This window comes from Staurois parvus, unplaced genomic scaffold, assembly GCF_062004578.1.
Source record: "Staurois parvus isolate SC_StPar_1 unplaced genomic scaffold, SC_StPar_1.0 ptg000425l, whole genome shotgun sequence".
In the NCBI taxonomy this organism is placed as follows: domain Eukaryota; kingdom Metazoa; phylum Chordata; class Amphibia; order Anura; family Ranidae; genus Staurois; species Staurois parvus.
In genome coordinates, this window is record NW_028318221.1 from 4,999,096 (window position 1) to 5,023,332 (window position 24,237).

At 41.4% G+C, this 24,237-nt stretch overlaps 1 protein-coding gene across 2 annotated transcripts in view; it reads right to left on the bottom strand.

The window, feature by feature from the left end:
• The window catches only part of ZFR2 (zinc finger RNA binding protein 2), a 137,170-nt gene that overhangs the window by 40,372 nt on the left and 72,561 nt on the right, over positions 1-24,237 (bottom strand). For both annotated transcript variants that reach the window (XM_089687463.1, XM_089687464.1), the window contains exons 9-10: positions 9,742-9,890; positions 5,038-5,158 (exon numbers count right to left, since the gene is read on the bottom strand). In XM_089687463.1, coding sequence (XP_089543589.1) covers positions 5,038-5,158; positions 9,742-9,890 — 270 coding nt within the window. The remainder of the gene's footprint in view (positions 1-5,037; positions 5,159-9,741; positions 9,891-24,237) is intronic.

Here is a 24,237-nt window from a genome sequence, read left to right on the forward strand (position 1 = left end):
AGTTGATAACATGAGAAATTATGCTGACTGTTATTTACATCAATTATTTAGGTAAATGAGAAAGATATCATTTGCATAATAATTTGGAACAGGGTGTAAACACTGCTCCCCTTGAGGCCAGCTCCCCTTGAAGCCAGAACAGACAAACTTTCAGTTTCTGTTCATACACATGCTGCTTGTGCGGCAGTTGGTCTCTAAAAGAGATGCCCTGAAGCACACTCAGCCTCTATACTAAAAAGGGATGTGCTGCAATTACTTTGTTGGTTGTATACAAAAGCTGGACCCAAGATAGACTTCATCCCTCCCAATTCTTTACGAAGCCTCCAGGCTTACAGGACCCAGACTGGGTTATACCATACTTTTAGACTGAAAATTCTCTCTGTACTCTATATGACACAAGCACCCTAGAATCCTGCAACCTGCCTGGTTGATAACTTAGGGCAACAGTTAACCTTCTCACACTAAGATGGGTCATCTCACTGTCACAATCAGTATGCTATTCTTCTAATTTTTAAGTTGTCATACGATGTTGGAGCTCTTTCTAGTGTTTGTGGGAAATGAGAACTATGAGCTTGGAAAATTACTATGGACTTGCTTTCTGTATTTCTTTTGTTTGTAGTTTATTCAATAAAATTATTTTTGAATGTAAAAAAGCAGATCGGGCCAAATAAATGGCTGTAGATCCACAGCCTAACTTGCTCTGGAGCCAAGCCCCAATCTAGGAAGGCTGCAATGTGTCCAAGCAGGCAGATGACGGGCAAAAACTTGGGTGTCAGCAAGCAGCCATTACTAAATGATCACGTTAGTCACTAGACTCTGGCTGATCAGGCACAAGATCAGATTATACTGGATAGTGCAGATAAAGCTATTTTAATAAACTGTACTGAATACCAAGACTGAACACCATTTTTTAAAACTAGCTCCATACCTGCAAGGGACAGGCTTAGTGCAGAGATAGAAGCTAATACACAGCAGAGGGTACAGATGACAGCACTGTCTAAGGAATGAGTGTAAACACAGAGCTGTAAACCACTCAATGGTTAGGTTTACTCATGCGGCAGTGCTGGATCGCTTTTCAGAGGCGTTTGACATGCGGTTGCAATGTGGTGGTGCTGTAAATGCAACACCACCACATTGTAGATGCTTGCATTACACCAAGGTGCAGGGTGGTTGCAGCACGGACCCATTAACTTGGGTCGTGTTCGGTAACGGTACTGCCCGTTGAACATGACAGGGGGGAATCACCCCCGCCGCGGCCATAGGACAAAGCATTACAGCATGTGTACACCCCTGTCCAGGTACCTCTTTTTACTGCCTCCCAAACCACAAGTGTAAATAAGCTCTTACAGATCTGCAGAGTTCCTTTCGTATCCCCCAAGAGGCAGTCAGATATTCCCAGGATCAATTTTACCTATAAATATTTTATTTAGTTATATTTTGTGCATTTAGGAAATAATTCAGGCCTTTTTTTAAACAATCTACTGAGTTGGGCAGAACTAGCTCAAGGGAGTCTATTCCATATTTTCACAGCTCTTAGTGTGATGAAGCCTTTCCGTATTTGCAGGTTAAATCTCTTTCCTCCAGACAAAGAGTTCCCCTTCATCCTCTGTGATGACATTAAAGTGAATAACTCTACACCAAGTTCACAATATGGACCACTTACGTATTTACAAATGTTGATCATATCCCCCCTTAATCTCCTCCTCTAAAGAGAGAATAAATTCACTTCAGACAATTTTTCCTCAGACAGGTAGGAGCAGAGACGCCCCATGGAGTCCCATCAGAGGGTCCGGAACACCCAGAGCCCACCATGTGTCAGCGTTTAACGCATAGGACGTGGTGACATATTTGCGGCGCGGCCGCCATTTTGGTACACCTGTAACCCATGCAGATACACCCATAGCATGAGGTTTTTCACAGCTTGTTTGTCTTATTTCAAATGTGAGTGGGCAATTGACTTTTTGTGCTCATAACTATTACTTAAAAAGGTTTTACACTATGGAGATTTCTTTTATATCTTTATCCTAATGGGAGCTGGCTGTATCTGATTCTATCATCCCTGGAGGGAACCTGCTGCTTCTATCTGTATGCCTATGAAGGAATAGCACCAGTGTGGACGGATATCATCCTGGTAGGGGTATCTGAAAGTGGAAGGTCCTTTTGGAATTTCAACAAGCGTTTTGGCCCTTTGGGTCGCTGCAAGGAGGTGAGGGGGCAATTCAGCCGTTTATGGATTATTTCCTATTGGTTGTCATGTTTATCCACTTTATCACCTGCACGTTTAAAGAAGTTTGAAGAGTCCAGATATTTTGGTGTTTATATACCTGTGAACGTTTTTCTTTGGACTTGTTTTATGATTCCTTTTTTTTTTTTATTTCACAATCTGTATTTAATTTTTTTGTCACATATATGAATGTTGATTTATTACATCACTTGCCACTTATATATCTTTGTCCCGCATTCTGGGATTATCACAACACTTGTTAATTTGTGGTAATTTTGTCCCGCATTCTGGGATACATCACAGCACAGTTATCTTGTGAAAATTTGTCCCACATTTTGGGATTCACAGATGTCACTGTCTCTTCACCAAATATTCTGGCACATTTAAAGCCTGTTGGTACGTTTTCTTGTGAGGATCTTAATCCCATTATAGGGGCTCACTTTTACGTTATACATATATTGTTTTCACATCATTGTTAGTCCATTTGGACTAGTTTCATTTTCGCTATTTTCCATCATTGTGTTTATACGTTTTTCACTTCTAGATCGGCTTAAGGATCATTTCACTTTATGATAATATTCATTCACCTTATATATATTTGTATGATTTGTCACTTTTTACGTGTGTTTCAATTTTGTTATTGGGTTTATATGATTGGTATTTAAGTTTATTTAGTGTAGCGCTGCTCCAATACATCAATTATTGTTTCCTCATAGCTGAGCTCCTCCATTCCTCTTATCAGTTTGGTTGACCTTCTCTGTACTTTCTCCAGTTCTCTGATATCCTTTTTATGAACTGGTGCTCAAAACTGAACTGTATATTCCAGATAAGGTTTTACGAATGATTTGTACAGGGGTAATATGATATCTCTCTCTTGAGTCTATATTATATTCTTAATAAAAGAAAGGATTTTGCTTGTTCTGGAAATAGCAGCATGCCATTTTTAAGCTTGTGATCTACCAGAACTCCCAGATCCTTCTCCACCATTGATTCCCCCAGTTGTACCCCCCTAGTATGTATGATGCATGCATATTCTTAGCCCCCAAGTGCATAACCTCACATTTATCAACATTAAACCTCATTTGCCACATAGTTGCCTAATTATACAGTGCATTGAGGTTGGCTTGTAAGTTGGAGACATCCTGTAAGGACGTTATTCCACTGCAAAGCTTGGTGTCATCTGCAAAGACTGAAATGGTATTTTCAATCCCAGACCCTATATCATTTATAAATATATTAAAAAGTAAGGGTCCAAACACTAAATCTTGGCGTACACCACTAATAACATTAGACCATTTAGAGTATGAATTACTCATCAACCACTACTCTCTGAATACAGTCTTTTAGCCAGTTTTCTATCAATTTATAAACAGACTTTTCCAAGCCTGTAGACTTTACCTTACACATCAGCCATGTGTGGGAAACTCTGCCAAATGCTTTTGCAAAATTCAAGTATACTACATCCATAGCCACTCCTTTGTCCAAGTTTCCTTTGTCCTAGTCCAAGCTTATGTCCTCATTAAAAAAATCAGATTTTTTTGACAACTTCTGTCTTTCATGAATCCATGCTGTCTATTGCTTAAAATATTTTTTCCAGCAAGAACTAAGCTATGTGGTCTTTTATGAAACTCTCCAGTATCTTCCCAACTATAGAAGTTAAACGAACAGGTCTATAATTACATGTGATCAGCACAAAGCCAATCAGCACTCTCCAGACAGGGGTTCAGGGGTCTTGCATCCTCCTACAGGAGAATGGAAACTCCTCCTACAAGCTGTAACGAGTGCTCTGTTGGACACTGAAAGAAGTCAAAAGACTGCTCTAACTGCTGATGAGAAAAGGTATTTAGCAGTTATATTTACTAAAATAATTGCATTTCCATGTTCTGTGTACTGTGGGAGACCAGTTATAGTGAATGCACGGTCCTGGGTTTAGTAACACTTTAAAGATTCCCTAAAAATTAGAAATAATAGCTCATTTTCTTTTAGGACATGTGGGTGTAAGTCATCTGGGCCAGGTGCTTTATTCACCTTTATTCTGTCTAAATATTTCTGAACCATATCAATTTTGAGCCATTGTGGATCATTTGGGGCTGTGTGTGAATATCATCCCCATTATGGACATGAGTTTCCCCATGCGCCTTAGAATTTTTTTAAAGAGACTGTCATTTTAAAAATACTGAAAGCTGCTGACAGAAATTATATGTAGGGACCCAAATGTGGATAATATCCTGAGCCACTAACAAAACAAGCATGTAGTTAAGGACTTCTGACATTTCTCTAAGGCAGCCCATGCATGCACCATATTTTTTAATTTAACCAGCGGATTCAACAATAAAAATAAATAAATAAAAGATCAATCAAATGCGTGGCTGGGGGAATCCTCCGGCTGTGCTATCATGTTCTGACAGCAGGATGCCTTCCCCACTCTCAGAATAAAATGATCAGTGCTGCCGACTACAGTCAGCAGCAATGATCAATCAGGAAAAACCCAACAGACTGGATGTACAAAAGTCGATCAAGAGATACACTTCTGTACAACCTGGGTGCCCATGCATGGAATGAAATTCGGCTAGTCCCTGCTAAACCTGCTAAATTTCAATCCATGTATGGCTAGCTTAACTTTTAGGTTATTGATTTACATAGTTAATCTGGCTGAAAAAAGACAAAAGCCCATCCAGTTCAACCAAGAAAGTAGAAAGTAGTGTAGCTAAGAGTCAGCATAACAGTCAGACAGCAAGCATTTTCAGTTGGCCAGAAATAGCTCCCCTTATTTCTTACATGATAAGCTTACTTTAGGTGACCACTGCACTCACCGAGTAAGATTGCCTGCCTCGGGCCATATGGTGCCATTCTAATTGCATGCGTCTCATTTGTTGATATTCCCAAAACAGATACTCTTCTTCCAACTCTCTCCAGTACATGTCCTCATAATGTCTGTAAGGAAAAAAACAAAAAATAAAACAAAGTGGGGTCTGTTTATTCCACACATGCATAGTATGTGCAGAGAGGTCAGCAGACCTAACTGCTTCTGCCCACCTGCTCTCCTGACATCACTGTGCAGCAACAGAGTTGGGAAGGGGCAGGAGGGGTGAGGTGTATGGAAACTATAAGGGTTGTTTAAATACACACACATTTCACACATGAGAAAGAAAGCCCAGAGCACTATCGATTACTTTAACCACTTCCTGTACTGAACATACTTGGACGAAGAGAGTGATATCTTGGTCATCGCTACAGCTGCAGCGATTACTGAGATATTTCTTTAGTCCCGGGGACTCCGCACAAAATAAAAGTAATCTGAGTAGCTAAAGAGCCACTGGATTACTTTTACAGGCAGCGGAAGGGCTCCCCCTTCTGCCTTTACCGGGCTCTTACGTGTGATCGGGTAGCCCAGAGAGGACGTGCCCGGCGGCATCCTGTTCTTGAGACATAGTGTGTGATGTCAAAAAACGGAAGAAACTAGAATTTAGTCACTTCTGGTTTCAGCCTGTTTACACGCCATTGCTGGCTTAGGAGAGCTTTGGATCCACCAGATTTGAGTTTGATCCAAAGCTTTCAAGGGCAGAGGAGCTGATGCAAAGCTTTCCCAGTAAAGAGGACCTGTCACTGCTCACAGGGGACGTTTACATTCCTTTTGATAGCAAAAAAAAAGTAAAAAAAAAAAAAAAGGGTAAAAATGTAAAGAATTCAAATAATATAAATAATAATATTAAAAAAAAAAAAAAGCTTCCCCCATTCCACTGCTGTGCTCACGCGCAATGGTGAAAGCACTCGTTGTTCCTGCACTCATATGTAAATGCCAATTGCACCACACATTTTAGGTATCGCCATGAACACCAGAGCGAAAGCAATAATTCTAGCACCAGACCTCCTATGTAATTAGAAACTTGTAACCTGTAAAGGATTTTAAATCATCACCTCTGGAGATTTTAAAGAACTGTAGTTTGGCGCCATTCCACAAGCGTACGCAATTTTAAAGCATCACATGTTGGGTATCTCTTTACTCGGCGTAACATTATCTTTTATATGTTACCAAAAATTGTGTACTATATTGTCATTTTGTGCATAAAACGTTATTGAAATTGCATTTGAATAAACGCTGCGCAATCACTGTGTGATATAAAAAATTACAAAACACACCATTTTATTCTCTAGGGCCTCTGCATAAAATGATATATAGTATTTGGGGGTTATAAGCAGTTTTCTAGCAAAGAAATTATGTTTTACAAAGGAGAGGTATGTCAGATTTGGCAAGGACTGGAAGTGGTTAAGAAAGCCTAGTACAATTACTTCCCTTTCAAACCTACTGGGTCTCAGTAAAACTAAGGAACACATTTTTTGATAGGTCGCTATGGAAATAGACGAGGATAAAGGTGGGTATGATTAGTGTGTCTCTTGTGAGGCAAAAAAGCAGCTCAGATTAATTTTAGGTATGATATAAGCATAAAATGTAAAAATTACTTGTTAATAAATAGAGAATCTAATAACCTACTCCTACTGTCAGTATGATTTAAAGTTGAAGTTTAATTTGGTTTTATTTTGTCTTCCCTGCTTACTCCTTTCCCCCTTCATTAACATGTTATGTTTTACATACTTTATTTAAGACCAAGTGATATAATCACTGGGCTCTGGGCTACCCTAAGCAAAGCAGGCAGCTATGCACTATGCAGTACATAGCTTACTGAAAACATCACACCACCCTCTGCCTCAGTACTCCTCTCAAGAACCCTAAGCCCTAATGCAAGTTGTGACCTGGCTTTTTGGATGAAGTTAGGCAAATATCGAAATGTTTAGTTGGGTAAATGTCAGTCTGGAGGAGTGGGTATTCCTAAGATTATTAATAAATATATTTTATTAGATTTTTATTTCGTCTTCAAATTAGCGTAAATAAAGAATTTGGATTATCAGTTGATATATGAAAATTGGTAGGGAATCTCTTTAATTCCAGGTCCCCGTGTGTTTTCATACACTATATACTTATTTTTAACGTAGAGCTAAATTTCTGACATATTTTGGAGGCCCCAGCAAGATTTGCCTAAATTTGAAACAAACAGAAGGATAGGTATATATATTTTATTGGCATTTTCTTGGTTTTGAAAGTGCTATCAATTACATATACAGAAAATGTCTGGTCCCAAAAGCGTTTCTAGTAGATCTAGTCATTCTGGTGCAGAATCTGAAGCTATTTTGACCCAGAGAGAGGCTAGAGAATTGATGAAGTTTCAAGTGTTGTTTTTTGTGAAAGATAAATTGGACATGAAGGAGGATATTAATGATTGAGTAACTGAAATGTAGAGAAGGATTGCAGGGTATGCAAATGATATCTGTACTCATTTTTATTATTATAAATATAGATTTATTAATAATTTTTATTATTAATAAATAAATATATATTTTTAAACATTATTGATTTTTATTTTGTCTTCAAATTATTAGTTGATTTATAAAAATTAGTAGGGAATCTCCTTAATTCCAGATCCCCGATCCCCGCCCGCTAAAGTCCTGACAGTAAGCCTATTGGAGGTAACAATCCATTACTCTAGAACAGTGGATAAATAGAAAGAAGAAATAGAAAGGAAGTCAGAAAACACACCCCAAATTCTGCCCACAGTATGCAAACCCGGAACATCTGTAGTGTGCATACAAAACACTCTAATTCGAGGTAGAGGGAGTCCACAGCTTATCGTATTTCCAGGGAAAGACCCAATTATTGTACGTAACTTTATACATAGGTAATGCTGCAACCACCATGGCCTCCCAGGAGGGCACTACAGGAGGAACAGACGACGTCCATGTCATCAAAATTTCTTTTTTAGCATAATAAGGAGAAATAAAATTAACAATTTAGCATGATGAGAGCGTTGGTCGCCCTCATGTATGCCCAACAGGGCCAGGCCCGGAGAAGATGATTAATCTCAGATTGCAATTGATTTTATCACCTCAAAGATCTCAGACCAGTAGGTCATTTTTTACAAGATTTTAAACAGAAAACATTTCTAGGAATTTCTCAGTGCTACCTACAACTAGCAACACTGAAAAAACAATTCAGGTTAAAAAATGTATATAAAACACCACTGAAAAACGGCACATTACCATGGATCTACCAATCCAATCATCTTCTGGCTTTTTTATAATATTTGAAAATCAACTTCTAGCAAAGCATTTTTGAGAAAAAAAAGCAGAGCTTCTTTGCAAAACACTTTGCTGGTCACAGGAAAAAGTAACAAAACAGCCTTTAATGCTGCATGCAAAACTTTGCAACCAAAGCTGGCATCCACATAAACCATACAGAACTTCGTAAAAGTGTGCTCTGAGAATCAGGTGACTGCTTCAAAGACCTGAGGCGATATTGTGATGCTTGAAAACCCATACAGCACTGAGTGCTCTACCACAAATAATACAAAACCCAGGAAACAACCTGGAACAGAGTGAAAGTCATTCTTCATCCCTGGATGCTATGAAAAAACTTCTCTAAAAAAGGATAGGTTTAGTCACCAGGTTATGCCTGCCCATGAGGTTGATTTTTTTTGCGCAACTAGCAGGTGGTCATATAAATCCACTGAATGGAGCTGTATCCCCCAAAATAAAAAAAAATATGGTTTTACTTCTTCAATGTCAAAAGTTATACAATTGTTTTCTGACCACTAATTATGAACAGAAAAAAAGTGCAGCATCAGAGATAATTTGAAGTAGAGATGGTAACAGCGCTATTGCACAGAGCAGGTGAGTATAGTTTTTATTATTTTAATAAAAAAAAAATGTTACCTTTAGTGTCACTTTAAACTGAACATATGAAAAATGCATAAATAAATAAAGTTACCTGCAGTGAAAATTCCTTACGCAGCACAGTGGCATAGTGTTAAGCACTCCTGTCTGGCAGCACCACTGTCATCTGCCTGAATCGCAACCATGACCCTACACCTGCCTGGAGTTTGCATGGGTTTCCTCCAGGTACTCCGTTTCCTTCCACACTCCAAAGACATGCTGTTAGGTCAAGTGACTCCTGTCTAAATTGGCCATGGTATGTGCAAGTATGAATGTGAGTTAGGGACCTGAGATTTTGAGCTCCTTGAGGGCAGGAGCTGATGTGAATTTACAATATATATTGAAACGCCAGCATAAATTGATGGCACTACAGAAATACCAGTAATAAAAAAATATTGGTCAAAATATATAAGAATCCAATGGTGGAAGTGAATTTCAACTTTTTCAGTAGAAACTAAATCTGGCCTAACCTTTTTCCACCATCGAAGTCTCCCAGCCAGGCAATCTGGCGATTCATCACATGGGTCAATAGAGACGGGATTGGGAGGGAGAATATCTATGTATACTGTACATTTAGATGTCTATGGACTTTGACATGCATTTTACACTGTATATTTTCATCATATGCTCAGTTTGAATTGCTCAGAATGTTGATGTTCTTACATTAAAAGACCTAGAATAGTGCCAAACCACACATATATGATCATTGCTATTTTGCATTCAAACAACAGTCCCCATCCAGATAAATATACCTCATTTCCATTAACCAAATTTGTTCTTCTTCTAAGTATCTCTGCATTGCCTGTCTATGCTCCCATCTGCGCCAAATTTTTTCCTCTTGTATCTTCCAAGGTCGATTGCTTGGCTTCACTTCTACTGAAAGGCGTGGGTTCACTTTTTTCTTAAAAACAAAAAGAAAAAATGTTTTAAAGGTTTAGTAAAAAGAGGCCATGGTAGTATACCACACCAGTGAAGGAAAATTTGAAGGGGAGTTCCACATATTTCACAAAGTGAGTGGCAATTCAATTCAAATGCAGTGGAAATGACCTTTTCCTTAACCACTTCATGTTTGGACACTTTCACCCCCTTCCTGTCCAGGCCAATTTTCAGCTTTCAGCGCTGTCACACTTTGAATGACAATTGCGCGGTCATGCAAAACTGTACCCATATTAATTTTTTAGCATTTTTTTTTGAGACAGATAAAACTTTATTTTGGTGGTATTTATTCACGGCTGGGATTTTTATTTGTTTTGCTATATAAATGAAAACGTCCAAAAATGTTGAAAAAAAGTTTTTTCCTTATACAATTTTGCAAATAAATAATCTTTCTTCATAAATCTTGGCTAACATTTATTCAGTTATCTTTTTAGTAAAAAAAAAAAAAATAACCTAAATTAGTTTATAACCAAAAATTATAATTTTTTAAAACATTTTTTTTAAATTTAAATTTTATTTTTTTATATTATTATTTATGTTTTTTTTAACATACCGTCACCCTAGCAGTACAGTAGTATGGACTACTTGTGGGGGGTGATGAAGATTTTTTTTTTTACACTGATTGCTTTTACACCCATAAAGGCTGTAAAGCAATCATTTCCCTTTCTCTCTGGCTGCATTCTTGCAGCCATTGAAAAATACTGTGTGAGCTGTGATTGGTCACAGCTTGTCACATGGTACAAGGCTGTTGTGAATAGCCTTGTACCATGTGATCTCTGTGATCATTCACAGATTTCACACGTAGTAAGCAATGATGTCAGAAGTGACATCTTGCTTACTACTATTTATGTGATCATTGATTGGTCAATCAGTGATCACAGGATCGGGACTTCACACAGAGGTCCCGTAAAGCGATCGGTGCTGCGTTGTGTCCGGAGGACACAGCGGGCACCGGGTCGCAGTGCCGAGCGCTCCCAGGGAGCGCGCACAGTCCAAAATGGCGGGCGCCGTTTATGAATGGCAACCCGCCCCTGCACTGCCCCCATCCGGCCGTTTATATACATGGGCTGGACAGGAAGTGGTTAATGGATGATAGCTGCTAATGATGACACACAGTGCAAGTGCAGAGTATCAAGCAATGCCAATGAACGCATTCAGTGCCCCCTGTTGCCTTGGCATCTTATTGTACAGCTATATCAATGTTTGCTTTGGCGAGTGGTGGTGATATCACTTGGGCTCCACTCAGAGAAAGAAGCCTATGTCAACTGTAATAAGGATAGTGTACATATGCCCATTCTGACAGTACTAAAACCGGATTCTTGTACTTTCTATCAAAATAGTTTTCCTGGAGTCCATTGAAGGACGCAAAAAGTCATATACGGTTGGGTTAAACTGCCACCTACAGGCAAATTAAACACTGGCAACAAAAATCTGTAGGCCAGCCCAGGGTAAAACCCCTCATATCCCTAGCATGTCTTCGCTTGTAGCAAAAAGTACCAAAGCATTATCATAACACAGATATGTGTAACCTCTGTCCCTAAATTTTTTTTGGTGTACAAAAATCCAATTTTTCTCATCCATTGAGGGACGCGGAAAGTTATATAATGTTGATATATCCAAAAGTTGGCCAGGTAAGAGGAGAGCAACCACAAAACACCAAACGTGAACAAAACTGGGAACTGCACAAGGCTCGAGACCCGTCTAAGGGTTTGTTCATGCCATACGCATTGGGGCTATGCTGGCAGCTATTTCCAGAGCAGCCCCAATCCATAGACAAGGCAAAATTCCTGGTATCTGATGTGTCAGTTCACTGTATGCAGTACTTTTCTTCAGTGTAGTGGGCTGCATTGTGAACCACCACATTGCAATCTTACTGTGGTTAATAGAACTGTCTTGAAATGTCACTCTTGACATTTCATTAAAGTTCTGTGGAAAAAAAGGAAATTGCATCTCTCATTGTATACCTGCGGCAGTGCAACCAATGAGGCTAGCTGGTGTGAACGAGCCCTAAAAGGATTATGACCCAAAAGCTTGAACCTGATGAGGCTGAACCACCCACCGGGTAGAAAGAGAACAAGACAAGATTGTAATAACATAGGAATGAAGGCTGATTCCAGAAGACAAAAATACTCTCACAAGTGAGAAAGACCCAGCATGGGGGAACCCAAAACATATACTATAGCGTAGAAGAAAGCTTTTCTAACGGCCTGTTCATACACGAACGCGATGCGTGAAACTCACATTCCATGCGCGCTTTTTGTACCGTGTTCAAAATGCACGCACTAACAATCTGCGGTGGGTTTCAATGCAATAAAAATGCAGGTCACAAACACAGTGTGTTTGCCTGTACCTGATAGCATGGTACAGGAGTAACAAGCAATCCAACTGTAGTGCGTTTTTTAAAGTAGGGCATGCACTACTTTTGATGCAGTGCAGTGTGATTTCAGACTATTGAGATAAATGGGCTGAAAATGCACTGAACTCATATCGCACAGAATACGAGCATGTTCCTGTGCAATTCCTGCTGTAAACCTGTGTTAGGAACTGGGATCAGACAGAGGTATAATTCAAGCAAGGGAACACCCTACGGCTAAAGAAAACTCTAAGCCTTAGCTCAACTGATCCTGATATCCAAGAGAGAAGGGGTGCATGACTGACAAAATTGTCAGGCGAGAATATCCACCTCCAAGAAAGAATCCTGAGAATCACCAATTCAGACGTAACCCCAAGGTATTAAAAGGAGGTCCTTGAACCCTCTCAGAGAACCAGGTTTGATCCCCCCGAAGTCAGCTGATTCACTAAAGCGGTATTAAATCCAAAAATAAAAATGTAATATATTGCAGCTTACCAATCCTTAGATGTGGTGGTTGCTTGATTTTTTTGGGGCTTTTATCTCTTTAATTCATGTGGTGATCCAGTCAGTAACACCTCATTGTCACGCATTGTCAGTCTGGGGAAAGAGTAGTGGTAGACTAGCGGATTTAAATGGACTTGACTTAAAAATGAAAGCTGAATTCTAGCTAACGCTTTATAAGTGGTTAAAGCAAACCTTTTTATTCCCTCTGGGATAAAGGTTTTACATAAATCAATAAAAGATGACCATTGTAAGTACACCTGTTAGTGTTAAATGGTTTGTCTCAAATGGTATTTTGTCTGGACAGCTTGGTTGGAAAGTAATGGACATACTGTCTGGATCACCAGGTGAAAAAAAGAAAAAAGAAAACCTAAAAAAAAAAATGCAGTATATGCAAATTTTTGCAATTTAAAGCAAAACTTTACTAAGGCTGAAACAACTAATAGATATAAACGATTATTAAAATAATGTAAATGTTTGTATGTTTAAAGCAAAACTTTACTAGGGCTGAAATAACTAATAAAACATAATCGATTATAAAAATAGTTGTCAGCTATTTTAATAATTGATTAGTTGGTCAGCCGGTTAGTTGGCCTGCATACAGAATGGTCACATATAAGAAAATACAGTGCAGCACACATACAGCTCAGTACACTGTACATACTTGTCAGTAAGTGCCTGACAACTTGTGAATGTCAGCGGAGCAATGATTCTAAAGGCAGAGGTTTTTTTTATACCTGCTATAGGGGCACTCTGAATGTAGGAGGAGCCAGAAGTGACGGTGGGGGAACCCAAAAGAGGAGAATCAGGACTGCTCTGTGCAAAACCATTGCACAGAGCAGGTAAGCATGACAAGCTTGTAGTTTAAAAAAAATCCAAGGTTTACTATCACTTTAAGAACTCTGTGCAGGGAAGATCAGCATCTCAACCCAGAGAAGCCAGAGGCTCATAGATTGGAGGTAATATAAGGCATTACAAATAAATATAACATAAAATTTACCAGTATTGTGCATTATATTTAAAATTATTATATCCATGCAAAAAAGTCTCAGCCTTAAGTACTACTTTAATATAAAAGATTTATGTCCCCGTCCCCCCTACCATTCATATAGCTTCATGTCTGACTCCCAGTTAAAATACTCTGTGCAGCCTACCTGAAATTGCATATATGTATACACACACACACACAGACACACATACACTATATTGCTGAAAGCATTGGGACACCCCTCCAAATCATTGGATCCAGGTGTTCTAGTCACCTCCATGTCCACGGGTGTATAAAATACTAGGCAGACTGTTTCTACAAACATTTGTGAAAAACTGGGTCGCTCTCAGGAGCTCAGTGAATTCAAGCGTGATACCATGATAGGTTGCCACCTGTGATAGTCCATCCGTGAAATTTCTTTGCTACTAAATATTCCACGTTCGTGGTATTATAACAAAGTGGAAGCAACTGGGAACAACAGCAACTTGTAACAGGCCACGTAAAATGATTAGCCATCCAATGAACGTGCCTGGGTTTGCCTGACTGCCAGTAGAACAGTACTTACCGGATTGCACTGTGCCAAGTGTGGAGGGGGGATTTTGGTGTGGGGTTGTTTTTCAGGGGTTGGACTTGGCCCCTTTGTTTCAGTGAAGGCGTCAGCATACCAAGACAATTTAAACAATTTCATGCTCCCAGCTTTGTGGGAAGAGTTTGGGGATGGCCCCTTCCTGGTCCAACATGACTGCACACCACTGCACAAAGCAAGGTCCATGAAGATATGGATGAGCGAGTTTGGAGTGGAGGAACTTGACTGGCCTGCACAGAGTGCTGACCTCAACCAGATAGAACACCTTTGGGATGAATAAGAGCGGAGACTGTGAGCTAGGTCTTCTCGTCCTACACCAGTGCCTGACCTTACAAAAGAGCTTCTGGAAGAATGGTATGGAGAGAGAGAGAGAGAGAGAGAGAGAGAGAGAGAGAGAGAGAGAGAGAGAGAGAGAGAGTGAGTGTGTGTGTACACAACCTCATTACCTTCTCCGTCTCCTCATCTTCATACACCTACCCTTCCAAACGTCAAACTATCACCAACCGAAACCTCCGCAACCTGAACTCTGCCCCCTTCCACTCTGCAGCTGATCAACTTTACGACAGTATCCTTCCCTTGTCCTGACCTGACCTGGCCACTACTGTCTATAACAACTCGCTGTCAGCCGCTCTTGACTCCTTAGCACCCCTAACCACACGATACATTAGACCCGACCGCTTCAACCCTGGCAGAACGACCGTACCAAAAACCTCAAGCGACGCTATCGCGCGCTAGAGCGACTATGGTGCAAAACCAAATCCCAACAAGCATTCTCCTGATATAAATCCGCCTTCCTCACCTACACTTCCTCCCTCCACGCTGCCAAGCAAGCCTACTTTGTAATCCTCATCAATACCCTCTCCTCCAGCCTTTGCCGGCTCTTCTCCACCTTCAACTCTCTGCTCTCTCCGCCCCCACCTCCACCCAGTACCTCACTCACCGCCCACGAGATTTCTAACCACTTCCAAAGCAAGATCGACGCAATTCGCAGGGGCATCACCACTGCTCAGACTTCCGCCCCACCTAGCATCCCTGACACAAAAACCCCCCCATCACTCCTCTCCTTCAACCTCGCCACTGTCCAGACCTCTACCCCGCCTAACATTCCCCACACTCAAACCCCCTCAACATTCCACTCCTTTGACCCTGCTACCACTGAAGAGGTCACTAAGGTCTTCTCTGAAGCTCGCCTTACCACCTGCCCCCTTGACCCTGCCCCCACACAACTCCTACGATCACCCTCCTCCTCCATCCTACGCTCCCTCACTCATATCTTCAATCTCTCCCTCTCTACTGGCACATTCCCCTCCCCTCTGAAGCATGCGCACATCACTCCCATACTTAAAAAACCCTCCCTGGATCCCACCGACCCTAACAACCTTAGACCCATCTCCCTGCTGCCATTTTCATCCAAACTCCTTGAGTGCTTAGCCTATAATCGCCTAAGCTCCAACCTCACCAACAACAACCTCCTTGATCCCCTACAATCTGACTTCCGTTTCCTACACTCCACCGAAACCGCCCTACTCAAACTCACCAATGACCTACTAACCGCCAAAGCCAAAGGCCACTACTCAGTGCTATTACTCCTCGACCTCTCCGTGGCTTTCGACACAATCGACCACCCCTCCTCCTCAAAAAACGATACTCTTTTGGCCTCACAGACTCTGTTCTCTCCCGGCTCTCTTCCTATCTATCACAACGCTCCTTCAGCGTCACCTATAACGCTGCCACCTCCCCCTCACTCCCCAAGGTTCTGTCCTCGGGCCCCTTCTCTTCTCCATCTACACCTCCTCCCTTGGTCAACTGATACACTCCCACGGCTTCAACTACCACCTCTATGCTGATGACACTCAAATCTATCTCTCCACCCCTCGCCTCACCCCTTCAGTCTCCACCCGAATCACTAGCCTTCTGAACGACATATTAGACTGGATGTCACTCCACTTCCTCAAACTAAACCTTGCTAAAACCGAGCTCCTAGTTTTCCCCCCAGCCCGCGCCCCCCCCCCCGACCTCTCCACGACCAACAATGGCAGCATCAGCCCCACCCCGCAAGCCAAAGTACTAGGTGTCATTCTAGACTCCAATCTGTCTTTCCAGCCCCAGATCCAATGGCTGACAAATTCATGCAGACTCCACCTCCGCAACATCTCCAAAATACGCACGTTCCTAACTCCTGAAACCACAAAGCAACTCATCCACTCCCTTATCATATCACGTCTTGACTACTGCAACTCCCTCCTCGCCGGCCTACCCCAACACAGGCTATCCCGGCTCCAGTCTATCCTGAATTCTGCGGCCAGACTCATCAACCTCACCAACCGCTCCGTATCCGCCACCCCCCTCTGCCAATCCCTCCACTGGCTTCCGATTGCCCAACGCATAAAATTCAAAATACTAACATTGACGTACAAAGCTATCCATAACACTGCCCCAAACTACATCACCGACCTGACATCTATCTACCACCCAAAACACACTCTCCGCTCCTCACAAGACCTCCTACTCTCCAGTTCCCTGGTCTCCTCCTCCCATGCCCGTCTCCAGGACTTCCGCCATCCTCTGGAACTCACGACTCCAATCGGTCAGACTGTCACCTTCCCTTCTCACCTTTAGGCGCACCCTGAAAACACATCTCTTCAGAGAAGCCTAGCCAGCCCTCACACACACACACACAGTGGATATGAAAAGTCTACACACCCCTGTTAAAATGTCAGGTTTCTGTGATGTAGAAAAATGAGACAAAGATAAATCATCTCAGAACTTTTTCCACCTTTAGTGTGACCTATAAACTGTACAACTCAATTGAAAAACAAACTGAAATCTTTTTTTTTTTGGGGGGGGGGGGGCCTAAAATCTAAAATGATGTGGTTGCATAAGTGTGCACACCCTCTTGTAACTGGGGATGTAGCTGTGTTCAGAATTAAGCATTCACATTCAAAATTATGTTAAATAGGAGTCAGTACACACCTGCCATAATTTAAAGTGCCCCAAATAAAGTTCAGCTGTTCTAGTGGGTCTTTCCAGACATTTTCTTAGTCGCAACCTACAGCAAAAGCCATAGTCCGCAGAGAGCTTCCAAAACATCAGAGGGATCTCATTGTTAAAAGGTATCAGCCAGGAGAAGGGTACAAAACAATTTCCAAGGCATTAGATATACCATGGAACACAGTGAAGGCAGTCATCATCAAGTGGAGAAAATATGGCGCAGCAGTGACATTACCAAGAACTGGACGTCCCTCCAAAATTGATGAAAAGACGAGAAAAAAACTGGTCTCGGAGGCTGTCAAGAGGCCTACAGCAACATTAAAGGAGCTGCAGGAATATCTGGCAAGTAATGGCTGTGTGGTACATGTACAATCTCTCGTATTCTTCATATGTCTGAGCTATGGGGTAGAGTGGCAAGATGGAAGCCTTTTCTTACAAAGAAAAACATCCAAGCCTGGCTAAATTTTGCAAAAACACATCTGAAGTCTGCCAAAAGCATGTGGGAAAATGTGTTATGTTCTGATGAAACCAAGGTTGAACTTTTTGGCCATTATTCCAAAAGATATGTTTGGCACAACAACACTGCACATCACCAAAAGAACACCATACCCACAGTGAAGCATGGTGGCGCCAGCATCATGCTTTGGGGCTGTTTTTTTCAGCTGGAACTGGGGCCTTAGTCAAGGTAGAGGAAATTATGAACAGTTCCAAATACCAGTCAATGTTGGCACAAAACCTGCAGGCTTCTGCTAGAAAGTTAAACATGAAGAGGAACTTCAGCTAGAAAGCATGACAACGACCCAAAGCATACATCTAAATCAACAAAGGAATGGCTTCACCAGAAGATTAAAGTTTTGGAATGGCCCAGCCAGAGCCCAGACCTGAATCCAATCGAAAATCTGGGGGTGATCTGAAGAGAGCTGTGCACAGGAGATGCCCTCGCAATCTGACAGATTTGGAGTGTTTTTACAAGGAAAAGTGGGCAAATATTGCCAAGTCAAGATATGCCATGCTGATAGACTCATACCCAAAAAGACAGTGCTGGAATCAAATCAAAAGGTGCTTCAACAAAGTATTAGTGTAAGGGTGTGCACACTTATGCAACCATATTATTTTAGTTTTTTATTTTTACTTCCCTCCACCTAAAAGATTTCAGTTTGTTGTTCAACTGAGTTGTACATTTATAGGTTACATTAAAGGTGAAAAAAGCTCTGAAATGATTTACCTTTGTCTCATTTTTTCTACATCACAGAAACCTGACATTTTAACAAGGGTGTGTATATACACATACACACACACACACACATATATGTACATATACACACACGGGCCACTTTATTAGGTACACCTTGCTAGTACTGAGTCGGAGCCAAACCGATTTCTAAAGTAGTACATGTACTACTTTTGGTGCGATTTGCATAGACATCTGTGTCAGATATCTTGCAAATCACACCTAAAATCGGCATCTCATCCGACTTTGAAATCATGTGACTTCACTGTAAGTCTCACGATTTCAAAGTCGGGCTTGATATGACCGGGGGGTAAATGCACTGAGTTGCTGCCATGTGACTGTGGCTGATTAGCAATTTGTGTCACCAAGCAATTGAACATCTGTACCTAATAAAGTGGCCAAAGAGTGTGCATAAGTTATATATTATTACTTTCACTGTTTCACAGTAAAGATTAACCCCTTACAGTAGTGATTATCTGCTGGTTTTGTACTAAAAAGGGCTAATAAATTGTTTTTTTGATCCAATCATGACAGGTGATAAAAAATGCACGCTGCTACTAAATGTCTTATTGCTGGCCATATACGTATCGATTTTCAGAGACTATTCATACGATCCTTGCACTTTCGATGAATGGACGAATGTTGTCTGAAAATTTCACTTCCTTTAATGTTCAATTTTAAAATAAATGTAATTTCTGAACGAAAACCCATATAGACTGTAAATTTGTTTGATTGAAATGTTTTCTATTCTGCTTCTTCAACTTTTCTCATCACTGTGGTCAAAAACAAACACAATTTGTGGTCAAAAACAATTTGATCCCACTAACAATTAAAAAAATCGAACAAATGCTCTTTAAATGAAAATTTTCTAAAGAAAAATATGTTTGTGTATGTCAGCATAAGTGACTGCAGGTGCAGGTAGCTTGTATCAAGCTACCAGTCTATGACAATGAGTCTGTCATGCACAATATTATATTATTATACTCTCTGAAAATATGCAACACAGCATATTAAGTCTTAATTTTTTTTTCTTTAACCACTTGACAACCGTGTTATAGCTGAAAGACAGCTACAGCACGGTTGTCCAGTTCTGGGAGGGCGTCACATGACGTCATCCCAGAACGCACCCTCCGGTGCGGCCCCCGGCGATTTCCGTTATTGCTGTGTCCTATGGACACAGCTGATCCCGTGATGAGGTAAAAGGCCAATCACAGCAGCCTTTTACATGATCAGCTGTGTCCAATGACACAGCAGATCACCGAGGAAACACAGTTGCCGGTTATCGGATGCACTTTCCTCACGTTGTCACAGCGTGAGGAAAGTACCGCCGATAACTGGCAACTTTCACAGAGATCGGCACTGATGATCAGTGCCCTGATGATCAGTGCCCAGTAGTGCCACCCACCAGTGCTGCCTATCAATCCCATCATTGCTGCATATCAGTGCAGCATCATCAGTGCCTTCTCATCAATGCCCATCAGTACCGCATCATCAGTGCAGCCCATCAGTGCTGCCTATCCATGCCACCTCATCAGTGCCCATCAGTGCTGCGTATAAGTGCAGTCTCATCAACGCACATCAGTGAAGAAGAATTACCTGTTTGCAAATTTTTATTATAGAAACAAGGAAAACTTTTTTTCTCTCACATTTTTTGCTCTTTTTTGTTTATAGTGAAAAAAAATAAAACACCCAGTGGTGATTAAATACCACCAAAAAAAAGCTCTATTTGTTTTAAAAAAATTATAACAATTTCATATGAGTACAATGTTACATGAATGCGCAATTGTCATTCAAAGTGTGAGAGCACTGAAAGCTGAAAATTGGCCTGGACAGGAAGGGGGTAAAAGTGCCCTGTAGGCAAGCGGTTAAATAAAAATTTTGATCTCTGAGTCTGATGAGATGTATCAGATTCAACCTCTTATATTCATCTCTTCTGTGTATTATTCTCAGAGTTGATTATATCACTGTTCCCTAATCGTATAGCTGGTTATTTACAGTATATTTACCACAGCATATAAGGTAGATATTTAGGAATAAATTGTCTTTTTTTTAAACTTTGCATATTAACTAAATTATACTCCAAACGCTTTTTTGAGGCTTTTATCCGATTAATCGAAACAATAATTGACCAACTAATCGATTATGAAAATAACAGTTGTAGCCCTAAACGTCACTCTCTCAATCAACTTTGACCATTTGCAATCCTTATCGCTGCTAGCATTAGTAAATGGATAAGAATGTACAGTATATCATAGAACGGGGGGTGCCCCCACCCCCCATATCTTCAGCCACTTCCTGGTTTCCATGCCTAGGCAAATTATGTCATACACCCCAGTCTTTAGGAGGGAAGGAGGGGGTTTTCTCAACTAATCACACCTTCTTGCCTACATGCCTAAAGCTAAGAGAAGATGGGTTCCTCGAAGTAAATGCTACAGGATTCTTCTGCCCTTATTCAAGATCGCCAGGGCCAGAAATGCTAGGAGGTGTGTTTTTCTCAGTAATTTAAAAGTAATTTCCGAAGAACTACAATATTTAAACTGTCTACAGGTGAGGAGCAGTTTTCAGCACCTCTTTCAGATGGGGCAACTGAACTTTGATACATGGACATGCATGGCCATAAGGCACATCAAGATAGTGTTGTCCACTAAGGCATTGGACATCTAATCTCTCCACAGGATAGTGTCCCACAATTGGGATGCCATAAGAGGAGACTACAGCAGACACTGAAGTGACACCCTGATAAACTCTAGGTGTGCAGGGTACACTGATGAGTCAGAACCCTAGTGGGACAGTTATCAGAAAGTACTGGTCCCATCTGACCATACAGGTCAGAAGATTACTCTGAGGAGAGACGGGGGTTGTTCCACCGAAAGATAATACTACTAAACTGTTGACCTCATGTGTCCTAAGGGATACCTGAGGCCAAACTGGGACAGAGGCTAGAACAAGAATCTCTGGGTTTAAGATACCCCAAGAAAGCAGAGGTAGGTCTGCTAATCTGTGCGGTGGCACAGAAATATAGAGGTTGAGCAGCTGAAGATAACACCAGAGGCAAGGGATTAGTTTGTAAACCTGAAGGGGCATTCTCTGTATCTGAATGCCTGAAAAGCAAACTATGCAAGCATTCACAAGTGTTAAAAAGCCAGACCCAGTTTTGCCGTGACACAACGCGATGCTAACACTTCAGTGTGAACAGCACTGTGTGCTGCCATGTGCAGAATTTTCATAGGTGTTTGAGAAGCATTAAAAACGCTTCCCAAATGCCTGTATGACACCTGCTGACAAAGCTAGTGTGAACTGAGCCTAAATCAAGCACCTAAGCATATAGACTACTTCTACTAACATCTGTGAAAGAATGGGTCGCTCTCAGGAGCTCAGTGAATTCAAGTGTGGTACCGTGATAGGTTGCCACCTGTGCAATAAGTCCATCCATGAAATTTCCTTGCTACAAAATATTCCATAGTCAACAGTTAGGATACTTTCACACTGAGGAATTTTTGAAGCGTTTTGCATTAAAAAAAAAAAGCACTAAAAAGCTCAAGAAAAATGCTACCTTATGTTTGTCTACGTATGTTTTCACACTGGGGCGTTGCGCTTCCATTGCAGTGTAAAAACTCCTGCTTACAGCATCTTTGGAGCATGTTTGTTCAGTTGAAAAACCATCCCAAAACTGCCTCTTCCCATTGAAATCAATGGAAAGCGACTGAAAAGCGCCTCTGAGAAGCATTTTTTGGTGTAGTTTTTAAGTCACATGCCCCTAAAAAACAGATCAGCGTGAAAGTAGCCTTAGTGGTATTATAACACAGTGGAAGCAACTGGGAACAACAGCAACTCAGCCACAAAAATGACAGAGCGGGGTCAGCTCATGCTGAGCGCACAGTGCACAAAAATCGCCAACTGTCTGCAGAGTCAATAGCTAAAGACATCCAAACTTCATGTGGCTTTCAGATTAACACAACAACAGTGCGTAGAGTGCTTCATGGAATGTATTTCCATGGCCGAGCAGCTGCATCCAAGCCTTATATCATCAAGTGCAATGCAAAGTGTCAGATGCAGTGGTGTAAAGCATGCCGCCACTGGACTCTAGAGCAGTGTATACGTGTTCTCTGGAGTGCCGAATCATGCTTCTCTGTCTGGCAATCCGATGGATGTGTCTGGGTTTGGCGGTTGCCAGAACGATACTTGCCTGACTGCATTGTGCAAAGTGTAAAGTTTTTTTAGACAATTTTATGCTCCCAACTTTGTGGGAACGGTTTGGGGATGACCTCTTCCTGTTCCAACATGACTGCGCACCAATGAACAAAGCAAAGGCCATAAATACATGGATGAGCGAATTTGGGGTGGAGGAACTTGACTGTCCAGACCTCAACCCCATAGAACACCTTTGGGATGAATTAGAGTGGAGACTGTGAGCCAGGCCTTCTTGTCCATCATCAGTGTCTGACCTCACAAATGCACTTCTGGAAGAATGGTCAAACATTCCCATAGACACACTCCTAAACCTTGTGGACAGCCTTCCCAGAAGAGTTGAAGCTGTTATAGCTGCAAAGGGTGGGCCAACTCAATATTGAACCCTACGGACTAAGACTGGGATGCCATTAAAGTTCATGTGCATGTAAAGGCAGGCAAATGTTAGAGCAAATGATCGCCTGCGAATTTGTATTGACTCCCTTTCACCAGGCCTTGGCCAAATTGAGGATATTACCCTGTGGGATACTTGCGGAGTATAGGAGCACGGAGTAAACCATCCTGTAATGAATCTTCAAGGTGAAAAGGGGGTAAGAGTGCCCGAAATACCTTACAAAGGCTCTAGGTGGCAAAGTGTGTGAACAGTGATATGATGTAACACTCAGTCATCGGCATGAGACTGAGTACTGAGTGGCTGAATTTTAGTAGCAAGTTTGGTGAATACAGTCCAAACATAGCCCTGTTATTACAGTAATGGTCAGATACAAGGTGACTCTGTCTTAGCTGTCCACAACGCTGGACTGTAAATAATGTCCAGTGGGCATACCCCTGAAGGAGTCGTCAGGGACTGGGTTTCACAGGGGCGAACCACGGCACTGGACCTGTATAGCACCCTGTGACGAACAACACATTGCATGTAGTGCCAAGGTGAGTGCTCACGCGGGATCTAGTGCCCGGAACACCATTACATGCTGTCCCTAAAAGTAGGGTTTCTGTACTGCTCCCAATATTTTACCAAGGCTGCGCCGATCTGGATACACTGCTTCTATGCTGGCATTAGAAGACAGTGAGGGTTTGAGTGAAGAGTCAGCAGATAAAATAATAAATAAAAATTAACAAACTAGTTAAGCTAAAAATGATTTTCTCTGTGAAGGAGAAAAAGGTCCATCACCTTTAATCACTATTGCAAAACTAAGGATTCACAGGGTAAGGTAGGGTCATAGCAGAGGCACCAAGGGGGATGTGTACTCTTAGACTTTGCCAGTGTGCAGGCACCTGAAGGTATATGTCTATAATGCATGGTTTATGAATACTTTGCCGGTGTCCTGTATGATTAAGATATACCCAATATTTTAACCAACTGGGAAGACCTGCACTTTTTGGCTGTCTGGAAAAACTTCAGGATTTCAAATATCTAGCCTAAATGTTTTGCAGCAGCTGCTTGATTGGAGTCAAATTTTACATGAGAAGACTT